The sequence below is a fragment of the Drosophila takahashii genome, chromosome 2L, assembly GCF_030179915.1.
Source record: "Drosophila takahashii strain IR98-3 E-12201 chromosome 2L, DtakHiC1v2, whole genome shotgun sequence".
Lineage (NCBI taxonomy): Eukaryota > Metazoa > Arthropoda > Insecta > Diptera > Drosophilidae > Drosophila > Drosophila takahashii.
The window spans coordinates 22,981,865-23,005,103 of NC_091678.1; the positions used below are offsets into that span (position 1 = coordinate 22,981,865).

General features: G+C 38.5%; 1 protein-coding gene across 2 annotated transcripts in view; it reads left to right on the forward strand.

Annotated features, from left to right (window-relative positions):
* Positions 1-545: 545 nt before the first annotated feature.
* beat-IIIc (beaten path IIIc) overlaps positions 546-23,239 on the forward strand; it is an 81,336-nt gene continuing 58,642 nt past the window's right edge. For both annotated transcript variants that reach the window (XM_070218452.1, XM_070218453.1), the window contains exons 1-2: positions 546-910; positions 9,802-9,915. In XM_070218452.1, the coding sequence (XP_070074553.1) occupies positions 9,861-9,915 (55 nt within the window). In that variant the 5' untranslated portion in view covers positions 546-910; positions 9,802-9,860. The remainder of the gene's footprint in view (positions 911-9,801; positions 9,916-23,239) is intronic.

The window sequence follows — 23,239 nt, forward strand, 5'->3', positions numbered from 1 at the left end:
ATGAACATATCACATCAAACTTGTGCTAAATGCGTATAAGACAGAGGTTACAGGTAAAATACGCTAGAGGGCGCCAGTTCGTGAATGTTCGGCTGCCTTCGGTAAAATAGAAAAAAATAATGCCGAAAATGTAGTTATAAATGTATGTCAGAGCTAAAGGCATTTTTGAATTTCAATTTGTTGACACTTTTTGACGCGCATTACTTAGATATTCTTTTTATTTCACATAACAACTTTTTGATATTCTTAAAGGAATTCAAAATGGATTTAAACATTAGTAACAGGGTTTACAAAAAGTAGAATATGATTTTTGAAAATAAATTCGATTTGCATACCCACAGAATTTTTCGGCATTCGATTTTTGAAACGATGAATTATACTTGCAGCCGGAAACTGAACGACGAAGTCAAATCAGCCAATCGGAAGGATACTTCCGTGCAACCCGAGCTCCTGCAACATGTTCGAGGCAACTTGTTCGGCTAGAAACGAAACAAATGCGAGCGAATGTATCTGAAAGATACGTTTAGTCGTTTAGTCTTTTTCGACGCGAGCATTGTAACGGATTGCAAGTCACGGACGCTTGGATTAACGGTACTGTTGCCCTCAGTGTCATCTATGTGTGAGTGAGAGTGTGTGACCGGTCAACAAAAAAAATTAACAACAAAAACCCTTTACTAAACCCCAAAATCGACACTCGTGCATGAGTGGTTAAAAAAGTGAATCAGTGTAACAGTTGAGAGTTCGAAAAACCACTTTCAAAATGATATCAAACGAAATATGATTGCAAGCAGCTGATAAACAGCGTACAAAACAGCATTCAGCCAAAACAAAGTGATCTAGAAAAAGTGTTAAGCTAAATCGTTCAATTTGGAAGGAACAAAGATCATAACCGCTCAAACAAGTCACATAAGTAAGTGCAAGAGCCCAATTAAATTAAACAATACAGCATTGCGGACGGTCATAATATTTATGCAAAACATAAAAAAGTGCGCCAAAAAATAAACAAATATTTTATACTAAGATAAACACAAATACCCACAATGGGGGCAAACGCCACGCCCCTCAAGCTACTGCCCACCTCCAGAGGGTGTCCCTTCTTTTCATTCCTTTTTTTTGGGTCAGCAAATGGAACCGATTCATTTTTTTGTGGGTTTTCCTTTGCTTTGTTTATTTTTCTGTAAGCGCGCGAGATTTTCCACACATTTTTTCTACTGTGCTCTTGGCATATTTGTTTATGCGTTGGCAAGTTTTGCTTTTGCCTTTGGGTTTTGGCGGAAAATGGGTTTCAAATTTGCCAAATCCTTGGCGGGAATATATCAAGCAACTGTCAATGGATTTGTGTGGTGGTTTAATCTCGGCGGAAGCTGAGACTAAGATTGTTGCTTAAATCAGAAGTTTTGATTTACATTTCCTCAGCTGATAAGAATGATTTGTTTGAATTGATAATCAACAAATTCAATGTTGATCTTGGGAGAATGATCTTAATAAAGCTTTCAATGCAACTTAAATGTATTTGCTAGAATCAGCCTTAAAGGTTGAAGTGATAATGAAGTATACTTATTTTACTTTAAGAAAGAAAAACAAGTGAAAATAGTTTGGAAGTTCATTACTACCAAGAATCCGATTTATTTTATTTTATAAAAGGTAAACCTATTAGATAGAAAGCTGATAAAAATAAAAAATTGACTGTCAATATAATGTTCACTAAAATCCTCTGAACATTTTTCACACCCAAGGCATTAAGATGTTGATCCAGTCACGTGAGATGTCGCCTCTGAAAATCTGTACTTCCAACCCTTTTCCCCCATCGCTTTTTTCACTAAACACCCGCATATACTCAATGTTGCCCATGGAATGAGACAGGAAAGCAGAGCTTAATCCTCAGACATTGATCACTCCTCGTTTGGTAGCTGTTTTCCTTTTCAGTCTTATAGACACAGAAATTTCAATTTTCTCCAGTCAAACAAATCCAAAATTTGTAAAACACCAAGTTCAAAAGACCCCAACAGAATCAAAATATATTTTAGCCCAAATGCAGTCCAATTGTCAACGATTTAGGAGATGTCGAGGTGCGTGCCCTATTAGCCCCCGCAATAAAAATTAACTCAGGTTAAAGACGGGCGAAAATCCCGGCGAAGACATAAATCTTCGAACAGGCCGCAAAGTCAAATGAAAATAGCACAAACAGAAATATTTTCATTAAGAGTGTGGAAAATATTCACCAGAGATGAGCAGGGAGAAGGGAGAATCAACATACATCAATCTGTCAGTGGGGCCTGTCAGCTGTTTTAAGCACCCACAAAGTGCTGCTGCCCCAAAAAAAATAAAAACAAGAAGTTGGAGACGCCGGGCAGACATTCAATAAAGATTGAACCAGCAGAAGAGCCCGAAGAAGATAAAGCAGAGCGGTGAAAAACCCCAAATGTAAATGTGAAATTTTTCGGAATGCATTTTTCGTGAGCCCCCATAAAAGATTTTTGTACTTTTACTCTCGTTTTTTGTTTGGTTATTGGGTAAAGTTTTTCTTTGTATTTCTTTTTTGTGTTTCTTTTTTTTTGCCACGCGCAAAACGTGCGCCAATCAATTCCAAACAGAACTCAAGAAACACACAAAAAAACGGCGTAGACAAAAAACCCTTAACCGTGTGAACATTTTTCCACTCCCACGGCAAACAAATTAAAGCAAAGTCGAGAGAAGAAGAGCCCGTCAAAGTCGTGTTAAAATTAGAGACAAAAGCAATTTGTCTTTGTGCAATACTTATACTCGAAGATGTATCTTGCAGATACATTTACATCTGAGCGGAGAGTCGATGGTCTATTAAGCGAACGTGTTGATTGATTTTTATTTTCGGGCATTTTACAAAAATCGACACAGGGCTCGAAAACTGTGTGTTCCCATTCCCATTGCGGTTTTTGTTAATGAAAATTTCCCGCCGCCTTTCTATGGAAAATCTGAATTGGAAGGAGAAGGGGCTGCTAAATCATTCAACACTTGAGGGTTTGCTTCTCCAGTTGATTCTATTAATTACGGAACCGAACTCAAAGTGGGTTTGTAGCGGCTGCCCTGGAAATCGATGACTTATTAAGGAGTCTCGTCTCAATGGGATCTGTTTGAATAAGTCGGATTCCGGATATATTTTAACATATGAAAACGTAAGATTTAAGAGTTGGATGAGTGAAAAAATTAACGGAATATTAATCATGCTTAATAACAATAATTTTTTGATTTAAAAAAAATTAATTCTTCGAAAAATGTGGAAACATTTTTTTTTAATTTTATATAATATAATGAAAAATATAAATCTTATTTTCAAATTATTAGAGCGATATTAAATATTTAACGATAATGAGGCAAGAAAAATGCAAAAGATAAAGCGAATATTAAGCCCCATTTTTAACGACTTAGCTAACAATTTAAGAACATCCTGCTTATCTTTTTAGAATCTTCGTATAAGCATAAAAGTAGTCGAAACTCCCCTAAATACTTTTCAAATTTCCCTCCCCCCGGCTCACCAATTTTTGTCATCACCTTGGCAAATAGATTTCAGTGTCGGACGAGCACTTAGAATGCTGCTTTGGCTGCTCTCCACTGGTTGCTACTGCCACTTGCCAGACCGAAAATTGATTGATTTTATTTGCACGAAATGGAAAAAAGAAACTTCCACCAACTCCTTCTCGTCGTTTCCTTACCCCAACGTTTTCGACGCGTTTGCGGTTCGTAAAAGGGGAAAATAAAGTTTGGTGAGGTGTCTGTAACTGACATTTTGTGGCCAACTCATTTGCACAGTTTGAATTTTGGGCTTCCCCTTGTCATCTAGCTAAAGTTATGGAAAATACGCATATTTTTTACTTTGGAATGAGGACCTTTGGCCTGTAAGCCAAACTCCAACTACGTGGCTGGTACTTGTCTGGTCGAAAGGTAGAAATATTCCTCATTCATTTATGGGCCGAAAATTGCTTTACATTTCCTCTTCCCCCATTTTCCTGCGGTTTCTCGCCTGCATTATCGATGAGTGGGTTTTTCATTTGCAGGTAAATTCACCTCAAAGCACTCGGCATAGTTGTGACTCCATTTTCATTTCGCATTTCCAGGCTGCAGCTGCGAGAAGCAAAAATTGTCATGAATAAATGATGGCCAAGACGATGATGATGACGATGACGACGATGTTACGGGCCAAAAAGTAAAGACACACAAAAATATATATTTTACACAGCAAAATCGTATTTTCCCTTGCTCTGTTTTCAATTTCTCTGCAAATTTATGGCATATTCCCAATTGAGATGGCCTCGGCCCAAGTTAAATAAAACCTTTGTTCCTTGTTCTCCGTAAAAATTTGTTGGCAAATGACTCCTCTCGAATTTCTTACCGACAATTAATTTGAGCTCCTCTACTCCCCATGGAAATTCGGTGTAGAATTTATTATAAATATAAAACTCAGAAATTCAATGAAAAATTGATGCATAAAGTGGCCGGTCCGGAATTGATTGAAATTGACTTAATGAAAATACTTTTATTTGTTATTTCTTTAGTCTCATTTTTTGGTAAAAGTGAGGATTATAATTTTAGTTTTGATTATGATCGCGTAACATTTTAATTAAAACATACATAGTATTTGTTGGTCAATCATTCAATTTCTAACAACATTCTTAACCTACCTTAAAGCAAGTTAAACATGTAGACTCTCTGAAAAATTACCATATCAATGAATGTTTTATAGAAAACAATATCGAAAATATCATCTTTTTCGTGTAAAGAGAGATAAACTGAAAGTGGAATTTGTTTCATGTCAGAGAATAATATCGCTTTTTAATCCCAATGTATGTGCATAACATAACTGAAATCAAACATTGAACGTCAGCGAATTATATCAAACAAATGGGAAATGTGTGTATTTATTTATGGCGAATTTACAAAAGGAAAATATTTATGTGGCCCAGAAAAAACTTTTGCATTCACCGATTGATTGACAGTCAAATTAGCGGCAAACAAATGGCGAGAAGCCAAGGCAAATAATTTTAAAATTCATGCGATATGTATATAGGCAGATGACATATATACACTCGGCTCATATACGGCATATCAATCAAATAAATTATGGCATTGTGTAAGGCAAATTACGGCAAATGGGCGATCCACTAGATGCAAATCAATATGTGCAGCAGGCAATCATTCAACTCGTTCGCTCGTCAGTCAATCAAACGCTGGCCATTAGTGGAGAAAGGGGAGGTGAAAGGGGGTTTTCCAACAGCCTCAAGTGGCTGCTACGGGCATAAACAAGCCAGTGGAAACTCTTTTCGCTTTTCCGATTGTTCCTCTTTTTGTTTTTTTTTTTTCTTCTTTTTCGAATTGGCGCCGGCGTCGTTGCAACCTAATTTCCCATTTATCGAACACTTTTCGGAACTGGCGCTATGGCAAATATGGCAATCATATGCTGCTACCATCGAATCGAATGTTTACACGGTGGGCGGAAAAGGGGAAGGGACTCGAAAAGGAGGCGCACACGCATCATCACTCATACGTCACGTTGTCTGACTTGTATATCAATTTGGGCGGGCTAGGAAGGGGGCGCCTAATAAAAGATACAAATGAAAACTCATCGAACGAATTGGAAATGCTCTGGTTTGGAAAATTTCAGGCAATTAAAATTGGCTTTATTCAACTATAAAACAATATGAGATTCTTGGTTAGTTTAAATTGTAGGCATATTAGTTTCATAGAAGCAACAGTTTTTCTAATCTCACGAATAATAAACTCAATAAAAAAAATAATTTCATAAAAAATAGCTTCTGTACATCCAAACTAAGATAAACTAATTAAAGTTTAGAAAAAAATAAAGAAAAACAGAGCACAAAACAAAAATATTTTACAGTTCAATACAGCCTTGGATGGATGGAACACATATATTTTATTTCGAGTACATTTAATTTATAGTACATTTATCATACTACCTGTATGGCACAATACCTTGCCAGCTAAACCTCTTTTCATAGGGTATTCTCCGAAGATCCCGCTCTTCGATGGGGCATCTGAAAGTACGTGCCTCATGTTTCATTTCTCATGCGCCATGCCCCGTGGCTCAATTCAATTGCAGCCCAATTGACGTTTGCATAAATATTCCCTTTCGACTCAGTTTTTGCCTTTTTTATGGCTGCCTCTCTCGGCCAGAGTTTGCACAGTTTATAAATTCTGTAAGTTTTACCCCTGCCACTCCGCTTTTTATGCCGCCTGTTGATTTTTTATGGCACTCGATGCGTGTTGCTCTTTAGCACAAAATAAACAAATTAAGGCGCACAAACTGCTGCCTTTTGTTGTTTATAAATTTCGATTCATTTCGGTGCTGTTTTTGTTGTACCCAGTTTATTGGCCGAGCGGAGATTTCTCAAATGCTGCCGAAGGGGGATTCTTCGCCCGGGTTGTTTATGAAGTTTTGAAATCGATTTGGCAACGCGGCAAGTGGCCCTCCCACACGAACGTAATAAATTCTAAAAAAACACATTCCTCTTTATTTGGTCTCGCAATGGAATTCTTGCTATTCCCAATCTATAAATAGCCTTTGTTATTTATTGTCCGGACTTATTAATTAATTCCCATCATCGTAATTTAGTTGGTTTTTATTTGGGCAATTTGAGCTGCCTTCAATCAAGTCAAGTGGGTGAATCGAATTAAGTGGTGCTGTTATGGGTTAATTTTCATAAGTATTTGGTAGTGAGCTTTTGTATTGAACCTTTATAAATGGAAAATGATTTGTTGGAATTTATATTAGTTTATTTTTTGGGAAATATTCGATTTGTTTGATTGCTTAGATAATTGAATATTAATTATGAATTTAATTGTCGATTTTTTAAATAAATGATATTTAATAAATCAATTTTATGAACATCCAGCACAACTGCAAAGTGCTTTTGAACTTTAATGAATTTCTGCCATAAACAGGCAACCTCATAGAATTACAAACTTAATCTACCTACCGAATTTTGTAAATTTTTTCGACTGGTAATTTTGGCATTTTACTACCTCAGTTATTCCCACTTCATCAGCCGCTTGGCCAAAAACCGAAATTCAATTACCTCAATATGCTTCGGGCCATGAAATTGTAACCTGATCCAAAGAAGCTCTGAAAATGTACGTCGAGCGAGGGAAAACCCAAAAACAATACATTTTTGGCATATGCTTGACTTTCATTCGAGAGCGGCATTGGGAAAGTCAATCACTCAAAAAGGAACGGTAATTGATAACTTTTCAATTTTCCATAGCCAAGGGCAAAATGGCATAGGGTGGAGAACCTGGCAGCAATTCCATCCCCATAGAATTTTCACACATTTTACTGTCAAGGGTCTCAGAGCAGCTAAAAACCCAATGAACCACAATGGGGAAAGCGAAAGTTTTTCGAGTATCATTCTCCTATTTCCCCACTTGCACAGCTTTTCATTTTGTCTTCTTCATCCAACTTCTGACCATAATGACCATTTGTGAAAATGAAAAATACACATTCAGCTTTTTTCCGGCTATCAAATGATTTTCCCATTGTGCGAAAATTTCAATTTAATTTCTCTGTAAATTTTACAATCTAATTACTGATGGTTAGTGCAGTTCTGGGATTTGTTTCCCCTGGGCTCTACTATCTACTCGTTCATTCGATTACACTTTTCCGCCACTTAACGACAGAATTATGCAAATGAAGCTGCCCAAAAAAAAACACACGTGAGTGTCGCAAGGTTAAAGATCCGTTTTTTGTGATAAGACTGTTTTTCTGGCACACTGAAAAAAAAAAGAAGAGGAAAAAACATTGAAGCATTTGGGTTTTGGTCTAAGAGCTTGCTATTAGTCGATGATGTTATGTTATTATCATATATTTTTGGCAAACGGTTACCTAAAATGAAGAACTTAAATATATAAAAAATATATAAATAATATTAAAGAGAGAGCCCCCATAAATGAACTCTAACCTTTACTTTTACCAACACTTGAGGTCACTAAGGACTCACCTGAGTTAGGGTATCGCTGACAGGGTGACATACGAGCACCACTCCCAAACTGAACCACCTGAACCACCGGAGGAAAGGAAACCCAACAACAGGCTGGGGAGTCGTCTCAGTCACTTGCGACAGTATCGCATTTGCTTTGAAATTAGTTTGCCAGCAACCGAAAAAAAGGAGCGAAAAGCGAAGGGAAAATGAGACGTGTGTGACGATGTTAGGGCTCCGTTTTGTGCACCTGTCGAGGGGGCGGGAAGTCCACCTGCAAATGGGGGCGGGGCTGTTGCCCATGGCAGTCGGTCCTTGTTGACTTGTTTACGGTGCCAGCAAACAGATACAAAGCGAACGGATGGGGGGAACGCAGGGACAGAGGGATTCAAAAGATACACGGATATGCAAGTCACATTATAGTCAGGATAGTCACAGTCTAGTTGGAGTTCAGTTTAGTGGAATTGCCCAAGTTTACATCTGCATGCAGGCACTTTTCTGACAGTCATTCGAGGCTCTAATTTATTTGATTTGGTTCTATCCGCACCATAAATGTCTTCTGCATTTGTCAATCAAAAACTTTTAGTGACCCACATGAGATTTATATATATAAAGCTTCGTGTCGGAGATTTTAGATATTTTTTGTGGGAGTGCTCAGATTGTATGACACATTTTCACAAATTTAAATCACAATGGAAAAATATCAATTTTTGAATGTTTAAAATTTTAATAAACCATAATTGAAAGAATTTTGTATTTCGATTTAAAAGTAATAAAATTTTAATAAACATAAATTGACATTTTTCTCCAAACTAAAATCCAATTTAAAGAACTCGTTTAAGATTTTGAGCAGCATGGCAAACAAATATCTTTCTACCGAAGAACTTAAACTATGGTAAATGTATAATACATTCCAGAGAATCTCCTGAAATATGTTTAGCTGACCAATCCCGAGGTGACATCATCCAATCGAAAGAATTACCATCTATGATCACATTGAGCCCCATCTTATCCCCCACTCAATCAGAGGGATTCATTTATCATCCTCTGCCTCATCTCCAGCCAATTGATCAACACTCCCCTTTCCCCACCGAGACCTTCAATTATCTATCAATTAGAAACACAGAGGAAGACAGGGAGAAAGGCAATGCCCAGCCTTTCCATTTAGAACGGAAATTATTCATGACTTCCAGGGAAAACCGAAAAACAAAGAGGCCAGAGGAATACTGAAAAAAATCAAATTCGAGAAGAAAGCAAAGAAGATAAATGACCAACAATTAGTCACACCTACGATGACAATCATTGAACGATTGTAAAAGGGGGGACAAGGTGGGTTTACCCATGGCTCCAAATCGAATTCAAATCCCCCAGTTCCTGGGTCAGACAATGGCCACAGTAATGAAAATTTAGCAGGCCCAAAACACAAAACCAGACTTAATTGCCGAGGGGAATGGGGAATGGGGAAGTGAACTGAGGGCTTTCCCCCAAAAGTGCATGTGTAGTTTTGATTAGCGTCAGGTGCCGTGTCAATCGGCAATTTATGGCTCGCCCCCTTAGGAAAATGACATTTGAATGATGACAGGCGAAACGGTGACTGGTAACAGGTAACAGGTTAGAGATCACAGGTGACAGCTGGCGTTCTTCCGCACTTGTTTTCCCTGGGTTGGGCCCATCCCTCCACACACCCTCTACCCAAAAATGTCTCTATTATGCCCAAACAAACAATCAAACAAATTGCTGCCTTCTGTTCTGTCGCCTATAGTGAGTGACTCACGGGCGTGTCTAGAGCCATAAATAATTATTTACATATTCCGTTTTTTTCCTCCTCCCATTGCAGATTTTGAACGGAGCAGGAAGCCATTCGAAACAAAAATCCGTCAGAAATCAACAACCAACATGTTTGGCCATCTCAATTTGCTGGCCGCTCTGTTTTTCATCGGCACACTGAAAGGTGAGTTAAGTCAACTCAAATTGAACACGTTTTTTCATAAATACCAGTGGCGGCTTCAGGTTTCGGTTGCGAGGGGGGTTCTTAGAATATATAGGTGGTAAGAAAAAAATTAACCAATATTGCCAAAAAAAAGTTTATTGTTTAAGATCATTCCTACCTTTCTAAAACAAAAATACACACAAAAAAAATTGTCAAACAGTTCCCAACCACAAAAAAATGTCAATTCTGTCAAGGAAGTTTTTTTTGTGTGTATACATTTAGAAAAAAATATTTAATTTAATGATAAAATAGTTTTGTCGTGGAAATATTCAATGAATAAGTCAATAAATTGATATGAGTATGATCTGAAACGATCTTAAAGCATTAGAGTAAACGAACCCATACGAATTGTAATATTATATTTATTTGCTACGTTTTTCCCCCAAATTATTTGATTATATTCCGGCGTGTGTTCATACTCGTAAAAGCTCTCCGATTCCATGACCAAATGTTAGCCAATTATGCAGACTTCATTTGTCAACGTTTTGGCAAGTATTCAAATATGAAATTTCACACTCTGGCTGACATTTCCCCCTGAACCCCGCCCCGCTGCATGGACGGGTGCAAAGGGGGGTGTCTGTGACCGCAGCCTGGCGCCAGCTCCATGGCGTGCCTCATAAATTAATTTACACTTGAAACTGGCCAAGCCAAACAACAACAAAAACGGCAACAACAACGGCAAAAATAAAAGTGTTTTGTTGCCGCAACAACAACGAAATCAACAGTGGCGAAATTGAATGCCCCCAAACCACCCACGATGGGTCGGAATTGCGAAATTGCATCCGGGAATTGGCAACGGGAATTGGGTCTTGAACAGCGACTTTGCACTCGGTTTTATAATATAAAAAACAAAAACATCCTCAACCGTAATATTTAAAATATAAATAATAATAATGATCATGATCATATAAGTAATGATCAAAATAAATGTGCACTGGTCAGGTAAAATAAATTAAACAGTACTACATTTCTAAACATAGACCATGCTTAAAAAGATTAAAAATAGGATATGAAAGCAGATGGCAATAATATAAACAGGCTTCGACCAGAGTTCCTTTATAAAAGAGTGTTACTGAAACATCTTACTTTGTTGATAAATAAAGTTATTCAGCTTCCTGACCGCAGAGCTAGCACCCGCCATAGAACCCCCGCTGTAACCCCCCTTTAGCCACCACTGTGCACTGTGGTCATTATCAACTTCAGTGGGCAACGGGAGCCACGCGTCTGTTTAATTGAAATCGACGCTCGGCGCGCTTACTTTCTTCGCACATGAATTTGTTTATTAACAGTTCCCTAAAAAAGCGATAAAGAAGCTGGGTTTTGGGTTAGCGAGGGGAGCTATAAGCGGATAACAGGAGAGGCGCCCAGGGGATGCTGGGTAAATTGCTCTGCGACGGCACTTTGTCGTCTGTCGTAATAATTCCGTTGCAATTGAAATAAATTAAATTGCATGCGGAGCCATTGTCAGCGACGTCGCCTGTTTTCCTCCGTTATTTGTGTGCGCTTTTGTCAAGCGGAATTGTCAGTGGGTTCTGAATTCAGCACCATCCAACCCAAACCGAACCCAAGTCTCCCACCCTTTATGGTGCATATATACCCAGCCCATACCCCCCATCACGAATGCAGATGCATAAACCGCAGCGGCCCAAACCAAAACCCCGGCAAAGTCATCACATCTCTCGTGATGTGCACATGTCACTGCGGCATTTGTTTAATTAACAAAAACGCTGATGTCCCTGCCCCTCGGTCCTCGGTTTTTCGCTGCAGCCCTGTGGATTGTGGGTGCTAAGTGGTGACCCCGACCTCCCCACTTCTCCCTCTCTCTATCTCTCCGTTTGGGAGCCAAAAAAGCCTTGCGGTTGTCAGTCATCGTTTGTCTTTGTAATTTGTGCCCTGATGAGTTATACTTTCGAGTGCGTATTTGTCCGTCTGTCCCACTGTCCTGACTGATTAATGTGATGTGTGTGTGTGTGGATCATGAGCTCTGTGGATGGTGAAAACTTTGGCTGATGGAATTTTGAGAATTTTGTGTGCTGAGCGCAGGAGCAAATGAAACCATGATTGGATGATGGAAATGGAAAGGATAATGCGGAACAAGGGAAAAGACAATCCTTCGATAGGACTTTTCACTTAAGTTATCATAATCAGGACGTCATAAAGGTCACACTTTAAGAATTTAAGAGAAAGATGACTTTATCTAAATTTCCTTTAAAATTAAGTGTATTACTTGAAGTCATTAAGATCGGAGTTCTAGATCGCTAGTCATGCCAAAGCCACAAAAGCACTTCTAACTCAATCGAAGAAACCTTCGGCTAGTCCTAATTCCTTGGATCTTGTTGACACTAAATACTTCAAAACAATTCTCCCAGCCACAAATCAGCTAAGCATAAAGGTCGCCACAAACAAAAGTTTCTCAATAAAATGTTGAACGAAACTTAAACCAAGCCGACAACCGCAACACGAAAACCATTTGAACTCCGGGCAAGAAAATAAAATACGAAGAACCGAACTGAAAACTGCTGATGACATTTTCCAGGCACTGAAAGAGGAAACATAGGTACACATTAATCATTTAATTTGATAAGCCAAGAACGAAGTTGCCGATTATCTTTATACGTGTTGCGTCGAAAACGGGGAAAATACTCTTTACTTTTCGGGGGGTTGGCTTTGACTTCGACTGCGACTTCGGTTTGGCTTTGGAACTGAACTTTGCGGGGTCTTAGATCTGCCAGTGACGCATTGCATGCAATTTCAATTGATTACGCCACGCTCGAGGGGCCAGCTAAAAAGATGAGAGACAGGCCCGGAGGAAAACTACTTTTGGCTTTCACTTCACTTGCAGACAATCGAGGGTTGGCCAAACTTGTCGCATGAAAATGCAATTCAATTGATTTATGTGCTCGATGCAATTACTTGAGAGGAAGCCGAAGAACGAAGCTGAAGTTCTGGCTGCGTGCCGGGTGCCAATAAAAATCCAAGCTGCCCCTGCAACTGACAGCCACATAAATTGCCGCCCCATTCCAGCGAAAAACCGACCAGAGAGCACCATCCACATCCACCAAAATCTTGGGCGGTGGCAACCCTGGACACCTTGTCACTAGGTGTGAAAGTGCTTCTTGCCACGCCCACTCCGAAAATAATCAATGGGCGTAACGGCAGCGGGCCAATTAAATTTATTGCCAACTCTTTTGTGCCTGCAAAATTGTTTTTAATTGTCCTTGGCAATTAAAAACACGCCTTGGCTTCTTAAACCCACCCCCAAAATTAATCGAGTCGTGTGCCCAGATAAACACAAATTTAAAGCGGATAAACCCAAGGGGGTTTTTGTGGTTCGTGGGTGGTTGAGTTTTTGAGTGTGCGGAAAAGGGTGGCGAAATCAAGACTAGGGTTGGCAAATCAAACGCAAAAACACAGGAAGGGCGCTGGGAAAAATGCTTGTTTCACTTTTAGTTCGGCATTAGACAGGATTTTAGATTAGTTTTTTGTCCCCCTTACTTACAAGCATCCATAAAAATTCGCTCTCAATTTTATAATTATAATTTTGTCTAAGATTAGAGGCATGTCAAAAGAACACCAATAAATTCTATAATCTTCTGACACAATTCATCAACTTTAAAAGAGTTATGCGACAGTTTTATAGGATTTTTATTGGCCATAAACCAAACGAGATAAGCTATTGGAAAACTTATAAAATGAGACTATACAATTTTTAACATAATTTAGAAATTATTGTTATAATTACTATATTATACTTTTAATGTCTCACAAATTATAAGATTTCCGTGTCTGAGCTTAAAACGCTTCTCTAAAATACCATAAAAATCCTTATCAATTCACTTGAGTTCTCCGCTTCCAGCTTGGCAATTTGACTTTTCGCAAATGAATGATTTTTATGAGCCTGGATAAAAAGGGATGAGGCTGCGGATACCTGAAGCTGCTTCGGCTTCATCAGCCCGCAGCCAAAACCAATGAAAACTTCTTTATCCCTTTACCTTCAATTTTTCCACTAACATGGCATTTTTCTTTCCCTGTGCCATCCCGTCCGAGGAGCAGTGCTTAAAAGATGCAAAGTAACTGCTGTCCTGGACCAATGTTGCCACATCTTGAGGCACTTTTTGAGCCACTTGCAGCCATTCGAGCTTCCTCTTCCATCTCATTTTTTCGTCATCTTTCCCCTTGCACTTTTCTCTTTGCATAGGAAAATCCACAAAATCGACATAATGCAATTTCATCTTGGTTCTGTTTTTTTCCTATTACGCTACTCCATCTGCTGCTGCTCTTTTTTTATTATCTTTATTGAAGTGCGTCTTTTTTTTTGGTTATTGTTAGGGAGGTGTACGTTGCTTTTAAAAATCATTGGAAAAGTTTCAAAGTTGCCTTTTTTAAAATAGGATAGATGAAAGATATTTTGAGCACATATTAATTTACCGTTTCACATAGAAATATGGAAAAATAAAGATTGAATTAAAGAACTTTTTAAAATATATTTTTTTTAATATTCCATATTTCCTACAATTGTATCACTATCTATGCTCGGTTTTGTATGTGCAACTGATTTCGATTTTAGTTTCTGTTTGCATCTAAAAATCTCCGAACAGAAGCCATAAATCAAACTTTGTTCTATATTTTTTTCCCTGCTGTTATCTCTAACTTCCCCACTCGTTCCGCTTATCAAAAAATCCCCCAAAATCCGGTGGCGCGTATTTTTCCTCACACATTTTATTCAAATGCTACGTGTTGCATTTTTTCAACCTGCACATCGCTCATAACTTTTCTCTGTCCATTTGGCGCTACTTCTCCCCACTTCCCTGAACTTTTCTGCTTGTGTTTCTGGTCTGGTTTAGAACAAGCAAACATCACTTCAAATGTTTTAAAAAAAAGCTTAAAAATTCACGAGCGATGACTGGTTTTAAAAATATTGTTTAATTTAAATTCAATATTTCGGCGAGTTAGGGAGAAAACATTGGATTAAATTAAATTATTCCCTGGAATTTTATATTTGGTCATAATCTTCACTCTTGGGTTTAACTGATCTAGAAATATTTTGGTAAGATATAAGTTTTATTTCAACGATTTTCCCCACCTAGTTCAGTTTTCGACCCTCTGGCTTTTCTCCATTCCTTGCCCATATTTATTTCCCCAGCCTGTGATTATTATTCCATTTGGCTTCTGCTTTTATGCCCTGTGCAGAATTAGCTGCCTTTTCATAATTTTTAGCGACTTTGTTTGTTTGACTTGTGTGCAATGCTGCGTTTCTGCTGAATGGTGGTGGGTGGCTGGATTGGATTTGTTGCGATTGGTGGCTCGCATGTGGGGCAGATTGCCATGTTGCTAACGGAGCGTGAAACGCGGCAAATTGATTAGCATTTAAATTGCTTGCGAAATGTGTGGCACAAACAGCAACTGCGGCAGCGCCAAAAATTAAGCCATAAAGCTGAAAGCGTACCATGAACGGTGGGTCTCTCTCTGTGTGTGGATCTGTCGTCTGACCAGCTCCATCTGTTCGCCACCCACTTTCCTGCCTTTTCCCATTTGGATTCCCATGGCTGCAATGAATTGCAAATAACGCATTGACCGCACTGCACCTTTGCCGCCACCTTTTGCGGACAATCCTGGGTGAACCTCAATCCCTTTCCCAATCCCAATCCAGGTGCATATATATGTGCGATATCTGTCCAACTTTGCCCGACTCCCGGCAAACGTTGCATGTTGCTGGCACAACAGCAACATAAATGGCAGCGGCAACATTCGTTGCGTTTACCGCCAAAAACAGAAAACTAAAAACAAAAACAATGCAAGGGGAAACCTGGACAAAAAGGTTGAAAAAAACCAAAAAACAAAGAAAAACCGAGTGCACAGCACGAGCATAAAATTTTTCATGAATTTGTAATTTATGTGCTAAAATGTTATCGTTGTTATCGCTGCCTTTGTGTGAGTGTTGCTGTTGTGGGGGCGCTGTTGTTAAAAGTTGTTGGCCAGCGAATTGTTGTGCACTTACGGTTGGCATCAATGGAATGAGTGGGCGGACAGTTGGCCAGGGGCGTGGCAGGCTACGGCCCCAGGTTGTGCTACATTTTCAACGCCGGTTAAGCGGTTAAAAGTGCTCGAAATGGATAAAAAGTAAATAAAATTTATCACATTACAAATGGTTATTACCATATGAATTTACTGTAATTAAGTTGTTAGAACTTTAAAAGCAAATTTGAAGTAATGTTAGATTTAAAAGGTATGATGGTTATACATTTAAATTTTCTAGATATTGCTCCGAAAAATTGGAAGTTAACCAATATTTGTTAATACATGTGTTCTGCAATGTCAAAGTCACCATAAAAGCTGCGCTGAAATATCCCTATTTTCTCTTCGCATTGAATAAGAGGGAACTTGATTGCATTTTTTAAACAATTTGCCTGCCTGATTTATCAATATTTTATTATTTATTAACCCGGTAATTAAATGTTCGCACACACATATCGCCTTTTTATTGTGTGTCTCAATCGTGTTGAAGTTCTCCTTTCATCTCTTGGGGGCCTTTCATCTTTCAGCCTTCCATTAAAAAATATCATAATCAATATCGATGACAACGTCGGCGGCAAGAACAACAATTAACCTTCTTCAGCAGCTGCGTTGCGTTCTTAATGTGAAAATACAAACAAGAATAAAAACAACAACCACACTGCAAAAAAAAAAAAACAACAAACAACTCAATTTGCCACTGTGGGAGTTGCTGTCTGCTGTTTATTGTTATTTTTACTTGCTCATTGGCGATGCGACGTGTTGTTGCTGTTGCATATGTTCAGCCATCGTTAAATCGTGGACATTCCAACCCCCACCACCCCATTCGAATTTCACCCCTCTCTCCGTCTCTGACAAAAAAAGGATGATGACGTGGCATTGATGAGTCGCCAGTTGTCGTCCAGCCGCAAACATTCAATTGAATTGCCCAACAAACAACTGAAACAACAACATGGAAAATTCTCTAAAAGGCGCTTCACATACGGGTTGAAAAAATGGAGACTGGGGTGCGGTATCTTCCCAAAAGGTCACCGCCGGCGGGAGACCTTTGCCTCTATGTTTTTATTTTCGTCTGGCCAACCGCTAAGTAAACCGATGGTCCAAGCATTAAACTTGATAATGAAATTGGAAAGAAGCGGGCAAAAAATATAAAAAAACTAACGAAATTGAAAGGGATTAAGAAGGGGAAGTTGAAACTTAAATACCCTTTAAGAAGGAAACGATACTCGGGAAAGAATTTAATTTATCTAAAAAAATATATCTATTAAACTATTCATCAAAGAAAAATATATTTAAAGAGATTAAGACAAAAAATATAAAGTCAGCCAAAAATAAACCGATTTTATAAAGTCATATTAGGTTATTTATTTTAAGATTTATTTGTGCGTTTTTAAATTGGCCTAAATTTAAAAATGTTTGCAGGAACAACAAAATTGCCATATTTAAATAAACATTCGTTTCAGTATTTTCCCATTGCCGCATGCGTTTGCATTGTGAAATATTTATGAAGTCATTTTTGCATAACCAAAATCCCAAATGTATTTATGGGTTTTACATTCAAATATGCACGCTTTTATTTATTGAACTTCAATAATATTTTGTAGCACTTTCTTTTTACGAATTTAAAAATTGAAACTGCGGTTGCTTGCATTCATATATTTTCACTATAGATCTTTATTTTCTGAGGCTATATCTCAAGCAATTAAGAGTTCTTTAGAGTAGAGCAAAGCTCTCGGTTGATAATTTAATTTTTAGCGGGGAGTCGGCCACATGGAATACATATCCATATACAACATATCCATATCCATTAGGCTGCCGCCGTCAGCGATTCATGTTCGCGCTCATGTCCAGACGTCGCCTTTCTGTTCTCAGTCCTCAGCTCTCTGTTCTCTGTTCTCCACAGTTCTCTGCGAAGATCTCCTTCCCTTTTTAAAAATATACTGAACAAATTTGAAATACATTTTGTTAATCTGCTTAACCGTTTTGCCCATAAAACATTACAACTTTATTTAAATGATTTATTAATGATTTATGATTTTATACCAAAAGTAAATTATTTGCTAAAAATACAGTACATTTTGTACTGTATCAAATGTCCATAATTCATCGTTTCAAATTTTAAATTTCTTAATATTTACTTGAAAATTACCTTATTGCTTTCAGTGCACTATTCTTTCCTCTACTTTTCCCTTCTGCTGTCATCGGCGTCGTTTTTGGTTTCGCTTAATGCAGCGCGCGACATGCAAAGCGGTCAATCCACTGGGCCCCTGCTCTTTGGCCTTAGTCCCATCGTCCCCGCCCCTTTCCAGCCCCCTCCACACCCACTTTTCCACCCCCGTCCCCAAAAACTGACCTTATCTCGCCAACGTTCGACGACATAATAAAACTCGCTCTGCTTCGCTTTTCAGCATTTATTCTGTTGTTTTGTTTTTCTGCTCTCCCGTTTTGGGTTCAGCATCGTAAAACATTTTTATAATGCGTTCACGTTGTTTGCCCGAAGATCGTTTAGAGGTCTTTTTCTTAGCTTGCCTGGGAATCGATGGTATGGAAAAGGTCTTTTACATTGTAAGTGAAGTACGCGGACAGTGCGTTTCGGCTCAGAATTTTTTAGAAAATGAGCACTTTAAAATACACACAAGTAACAATAAATCCTGTTTGATTTTAGGCTGTTCAAAGAATATTAGTTTTGTCAGCTAAATATTAAAGAGAAAAACTTTAACTTCAAAACAAAATAATCTTTATGATAAAAATGTGGAAATTTCTGTATAATTGCGTAAAAATCTAAAACCTTTCGAACTAAAGCTGTACCTACTGCTCCATTTTATCTATACCGTTTTTACACTCATGTCACAGCCTGTACCGTAGCATATCGCTTTTTCATTTGCATTGCGGAGGTGGCTCAATTTTGTCTTCGGGCCATCAAATATTGAGCGCGTTTTAAGTGACACTTTACATCAGCATTGACACTCACAGTATGTCGCTGTCTCTGGGTCCCCATATAAGCAAACGCATATCTCCTCTTCTCTTTCATTCCCCGATGCTATCTCTGTCTCCCGTTTCAGCTATATAGTTTGCGTGAGGATCGTAAAATGTGTTTTTTATGGTGCAAGGCTTTTTAGGAATTGTTTTTTGGGCTGCCTTTCGGTTGCACCATTGATGATGAAAAACTTGTGACTCCGTTTATCGATTGACTAAATTTAATGGCTTTTCCTTAGTTCGCCCCTTACTTTGCTTATGTTTATGCTGGTGGTATTTATCCGATTTCTGGATCGTTTGATCTTTCCCTAATTGGAATTCTCATGGAGTTTTTTGTTCCGGTTTCGTCATTGCTGTTGAAAATGAACGGAAGCAATGGTTAGGAAAGCTCTTCTGGTTTTTCTTTTATTCGCAGGTGGTGCAGCTGGTGGTGGGTTGTATACACAGTGCTTGGTTGAACTTCCTTCAAGTGCTGCTACTGGCGCCTGTCAACTTGCATCGATAAAAATCTGCAGCTTCCTGCAATTTCCGCTTTTGACAATATGCGGGCTGCATATAAAGTTTTCTTCGTTCCCCAAGCTCACTTTTCCTCGACTTTCCCTCTCTCCTCAGCCAGGTAAATATGTATTTAGATAAGTGTCACTTATCTAGACCATTCAGCTAAGAATTCCCATTCTTCGCCGGTTTTTCCGTCCTATTGGAGACTCTTCAAACTGACTGCCGCACACGCAATTAATTCTCTTAATTGAAATTGCAACCGCCTTCTGCCCACCTAATTGGTAGTTGCAGTGGGCGTGGCCACAAAGGAGGCGGGCTCGGGGTCAGGGGGCATATCACTTGCATCGGAAAGTGGCGCCCCAAATGAAAGCAACCAGCAGAAGGAACGAGTTGCGAAAGATGAGAGTCCCGAATGGGAATCGAGAATGAATGAATGAATGGTTGACTGAATGCGCACAGTGGATCGTTGGAATTGATGCGGAAATATTAAAAAATACAGCCCTGCATTTTATATATTCTCTTTGGAATTTTTCTAAGAATTTCGGTTCCAATTAATTTTAAGCTGTCCGCTATAAAGAATGGAATAGATGCTAGGTGATTACCAAATTCTTTCAGGGAACGCATAAAGTTAAACCATTTCAATGGGCCAAGAGTGATTAAATGCTATACGAATATATTAAAATATTATGATTTTTTTATGGCCGCGCACATATTTAAAGTCGTAATTTCATTTAAAGTATTAGGAAAATGTCCGTGGTATGAAATGAAACAATTTTTTAAAATAATGAGAGGTATCTTTTAATACAAAATCAAATTGGCCTATTTACGATTGGGTTATTTCTATAAATAAACATTTTTTTATTTACCGATTTTTAGACAGTAATTTTAAGAATCAACCCCACCGTGCATATTGTCGGTCGAATGAATGAATATATGGATTCCTTCGCAATTTTAAGGAGGGCGGTCGGCAAGTGTAAGAAGTGAGAAGTGCGGGTGAAGCGACAAATGCAGTAACTGGAAAATTGCGCGACAATTAAAGATTTTGCGCGACAGTAAGAGGGAGATTGTGGGGAGCTGAAAGGGGCTGGAAAAGGGGGAAAACAAGGCGGAGGCGTTTTCATCTCTGGTTGTCGTTGCCCCGAATGTAAGTCAAGTGAGGCGTAAAGTGCATGCGGGATAGGGGTGAAAGTGTGCAAAGGAAAACCATTGCACCGTAAGTCTCCTTCCCCTTCCTCAGCCCCTCATTTTTCACCCGTTTGCAGTCTTTTTTCCTCGCTGTAGTTGTTGTCAACTTGTTGCCGGCGAAACATTGAAGATCTCTCGCTGAAGCGAATGTGACAACTTGGCTGACAAAATGCTAACAAGATGATGTGGCGCAAACTTTTTTCTAGCGTCTGCCCGGTTTTTCCGCACTTTTCTTCACTTTTCAGCGTGCAACAAGCTGTGCCAACAAATGACCAAATGTCTGCCAAGTGTCGCCACCAAAAACGGCGACAAAGAAACGAAGGCGACCACCCAAAGCGACGAAGTTTTACACGTAGGCTGAATTTAATTCTAAACAACAATGTGTCTTCATCTCTTACTCTCACATTCTGGGTTTTTCTAAAGGGATTTTACTTTTTTATGGGAATAAATGTCAGCAAACCTCTGATCACTTAGAATAATTGATTTAATAGAGATTAAACAGTTCAGATATATATTCTATTTAAAAGCTTTTTAACTTTAAATTAATCGATAATTAATTTCATTTTTTTTATTGCGTGGTATTTGCTTACTGGAGTTACTTAAAATATAAACAATTATCACAGCTTTTGAATTTATTACATTAGGCCTAGTATTCAAAATTCATATGAAAAAACTCTTCAATAAATGTGGTTATTAGAATAAAAAGTAATCTTAAGAAATTACTATACGTTGTATATCAGTTCACAATATTTTCTTCGAAGAGGGTATTTAATGATCCGAATCCTTTTTAAAACGTCACCTCTCGTTTGCATTGAAATACTTTTCCTGCGTACAATTTATGTGCAAACAGCAGCAGCGAATAACAGCGGAAAAAAATGGGCAAACAAATTCTTGGTGGCGGCCACGCGGCGTATGCGCAATTTTCCCCTATGCGAAGCCGTAAATCATTGCGGCCAATGCTTGACATCTATGAGAGATGCTCTCTGTGTGAGTGTGGATCTATGGGTGTATGTGGGTGTCAACGCCCCCCTGTGGGCGTGGCGGATGCGTGTGTGCGTTAATCTTAACTGCGACTGCAGTCGCCGCTCGTCTTCACGTTTTTCTGCCTTTGACAGCGCCGGTCGGCATTTAGTTTTAATTTATGGCACATTTGCTCACTTTATGTTCATTTCTTTCGCCCAGATGAAGGCACCACCCACCCATCTAGCCGCCAACCGCCTACCCTTGTGCCACGCCCCCTCCAGAGGGTTGCGCCCTCGATTTAATTGCTTTGGAAAGTGCAGAAATTACTAGACAATGGGGGAGAAGACTACCCAAGAGTCTTTGAAGATCTTTTGTTCTTTAGAAATTGCTCAACAAAGATATTCTTCTGGGATAGGTCAATCTTCTAATATAAACTTTCTATAATAAAGACCTGAATAAAACCAGGGTGTAATATTTAAAACATCAAAAAATATTTTTAAAAAGTTGTAAACAACTTTTATAATGTGGGATGGAAAAATAACTTGAGTTATTTCTGATATTTTTTAACACAAACTAGTTTTCAACTATACACACCTAAACAAATTTGTTCACGTTTTAAATAATTTGTAAAAATGATTATTATATTAATAGAACCGAAACTTTAAGAAGTACTCAATAATTAAAAATTCTCTGGGCAAAATGAAGTAATAATCGAATAATCCTATTTTGGATTACCTCAAAAAGAACGCCCCCAAAGTCCATTGTCCAAACCCCAGCTTACTGCAACCGGGTTGAACAACGCGGATAACAACCATGAAGCACGGGTATTAATTTGGACTATTCAATGTGCCACTTAATACCAAAGACGTGTCAATTTCATGGCTGACAGAATGGCCCGAGATGATGATGCGCCGCTCCTCCTCCTCGCCGTTGACATCCTTTAGTGCGGTGATGGATTGAGAGCGGGGAGGTCAGAGGCAGGTCGCCACTGGGGATTAATTACAGCCATCAAAAGTTATTAGACGCAATTATCGCAATGTTGGCAACGTGACTACGATTTGAGGCCACTTCAAGCTGCCTGATGTTGAGTGAATAACCATACTGCAAATGTGACCCAGTGCGTTGTATAAGTATCTGTCCCTGGTAGGTTATAGATAGAAAGGCTGGGTCGGACATAAATATTGAGCGAATATCTTCTGTATTTTATGTTTATTTCAAGACCGTTGTGAATTAAACATTTTAGGCACTAAGCTACTTGGGAAATATTTGAATAACTTTTCTTTAATTTTTGTTAGAAAATGCCATACATTAAAATATATTCAAAATACTCATCAATGATGATAAAAAATAATATATATAGGTAATAATATACACACAAAAAAAAGCACGTCGCCGTAAAATCGATAAGTCCAGGTAATTTTCTGGTTATTCCTACTCATATCGTTTTTACCTGAAATATTCATAAAATTTACATTAAATAATATCATTTTGCCGAATTCTCTCTCTCGGAGATTCTCTAACTTCGAAAAAGAGCGCAAGAATCAATATGGCGAGCAAAATGACGTGAGTGGAAGCGAGAAAGACATATTCGAAATTCGAACTGACGTATTTCAAAAGCATGTTTTCTCGCTCGCACAAGTATAAGTTTTGT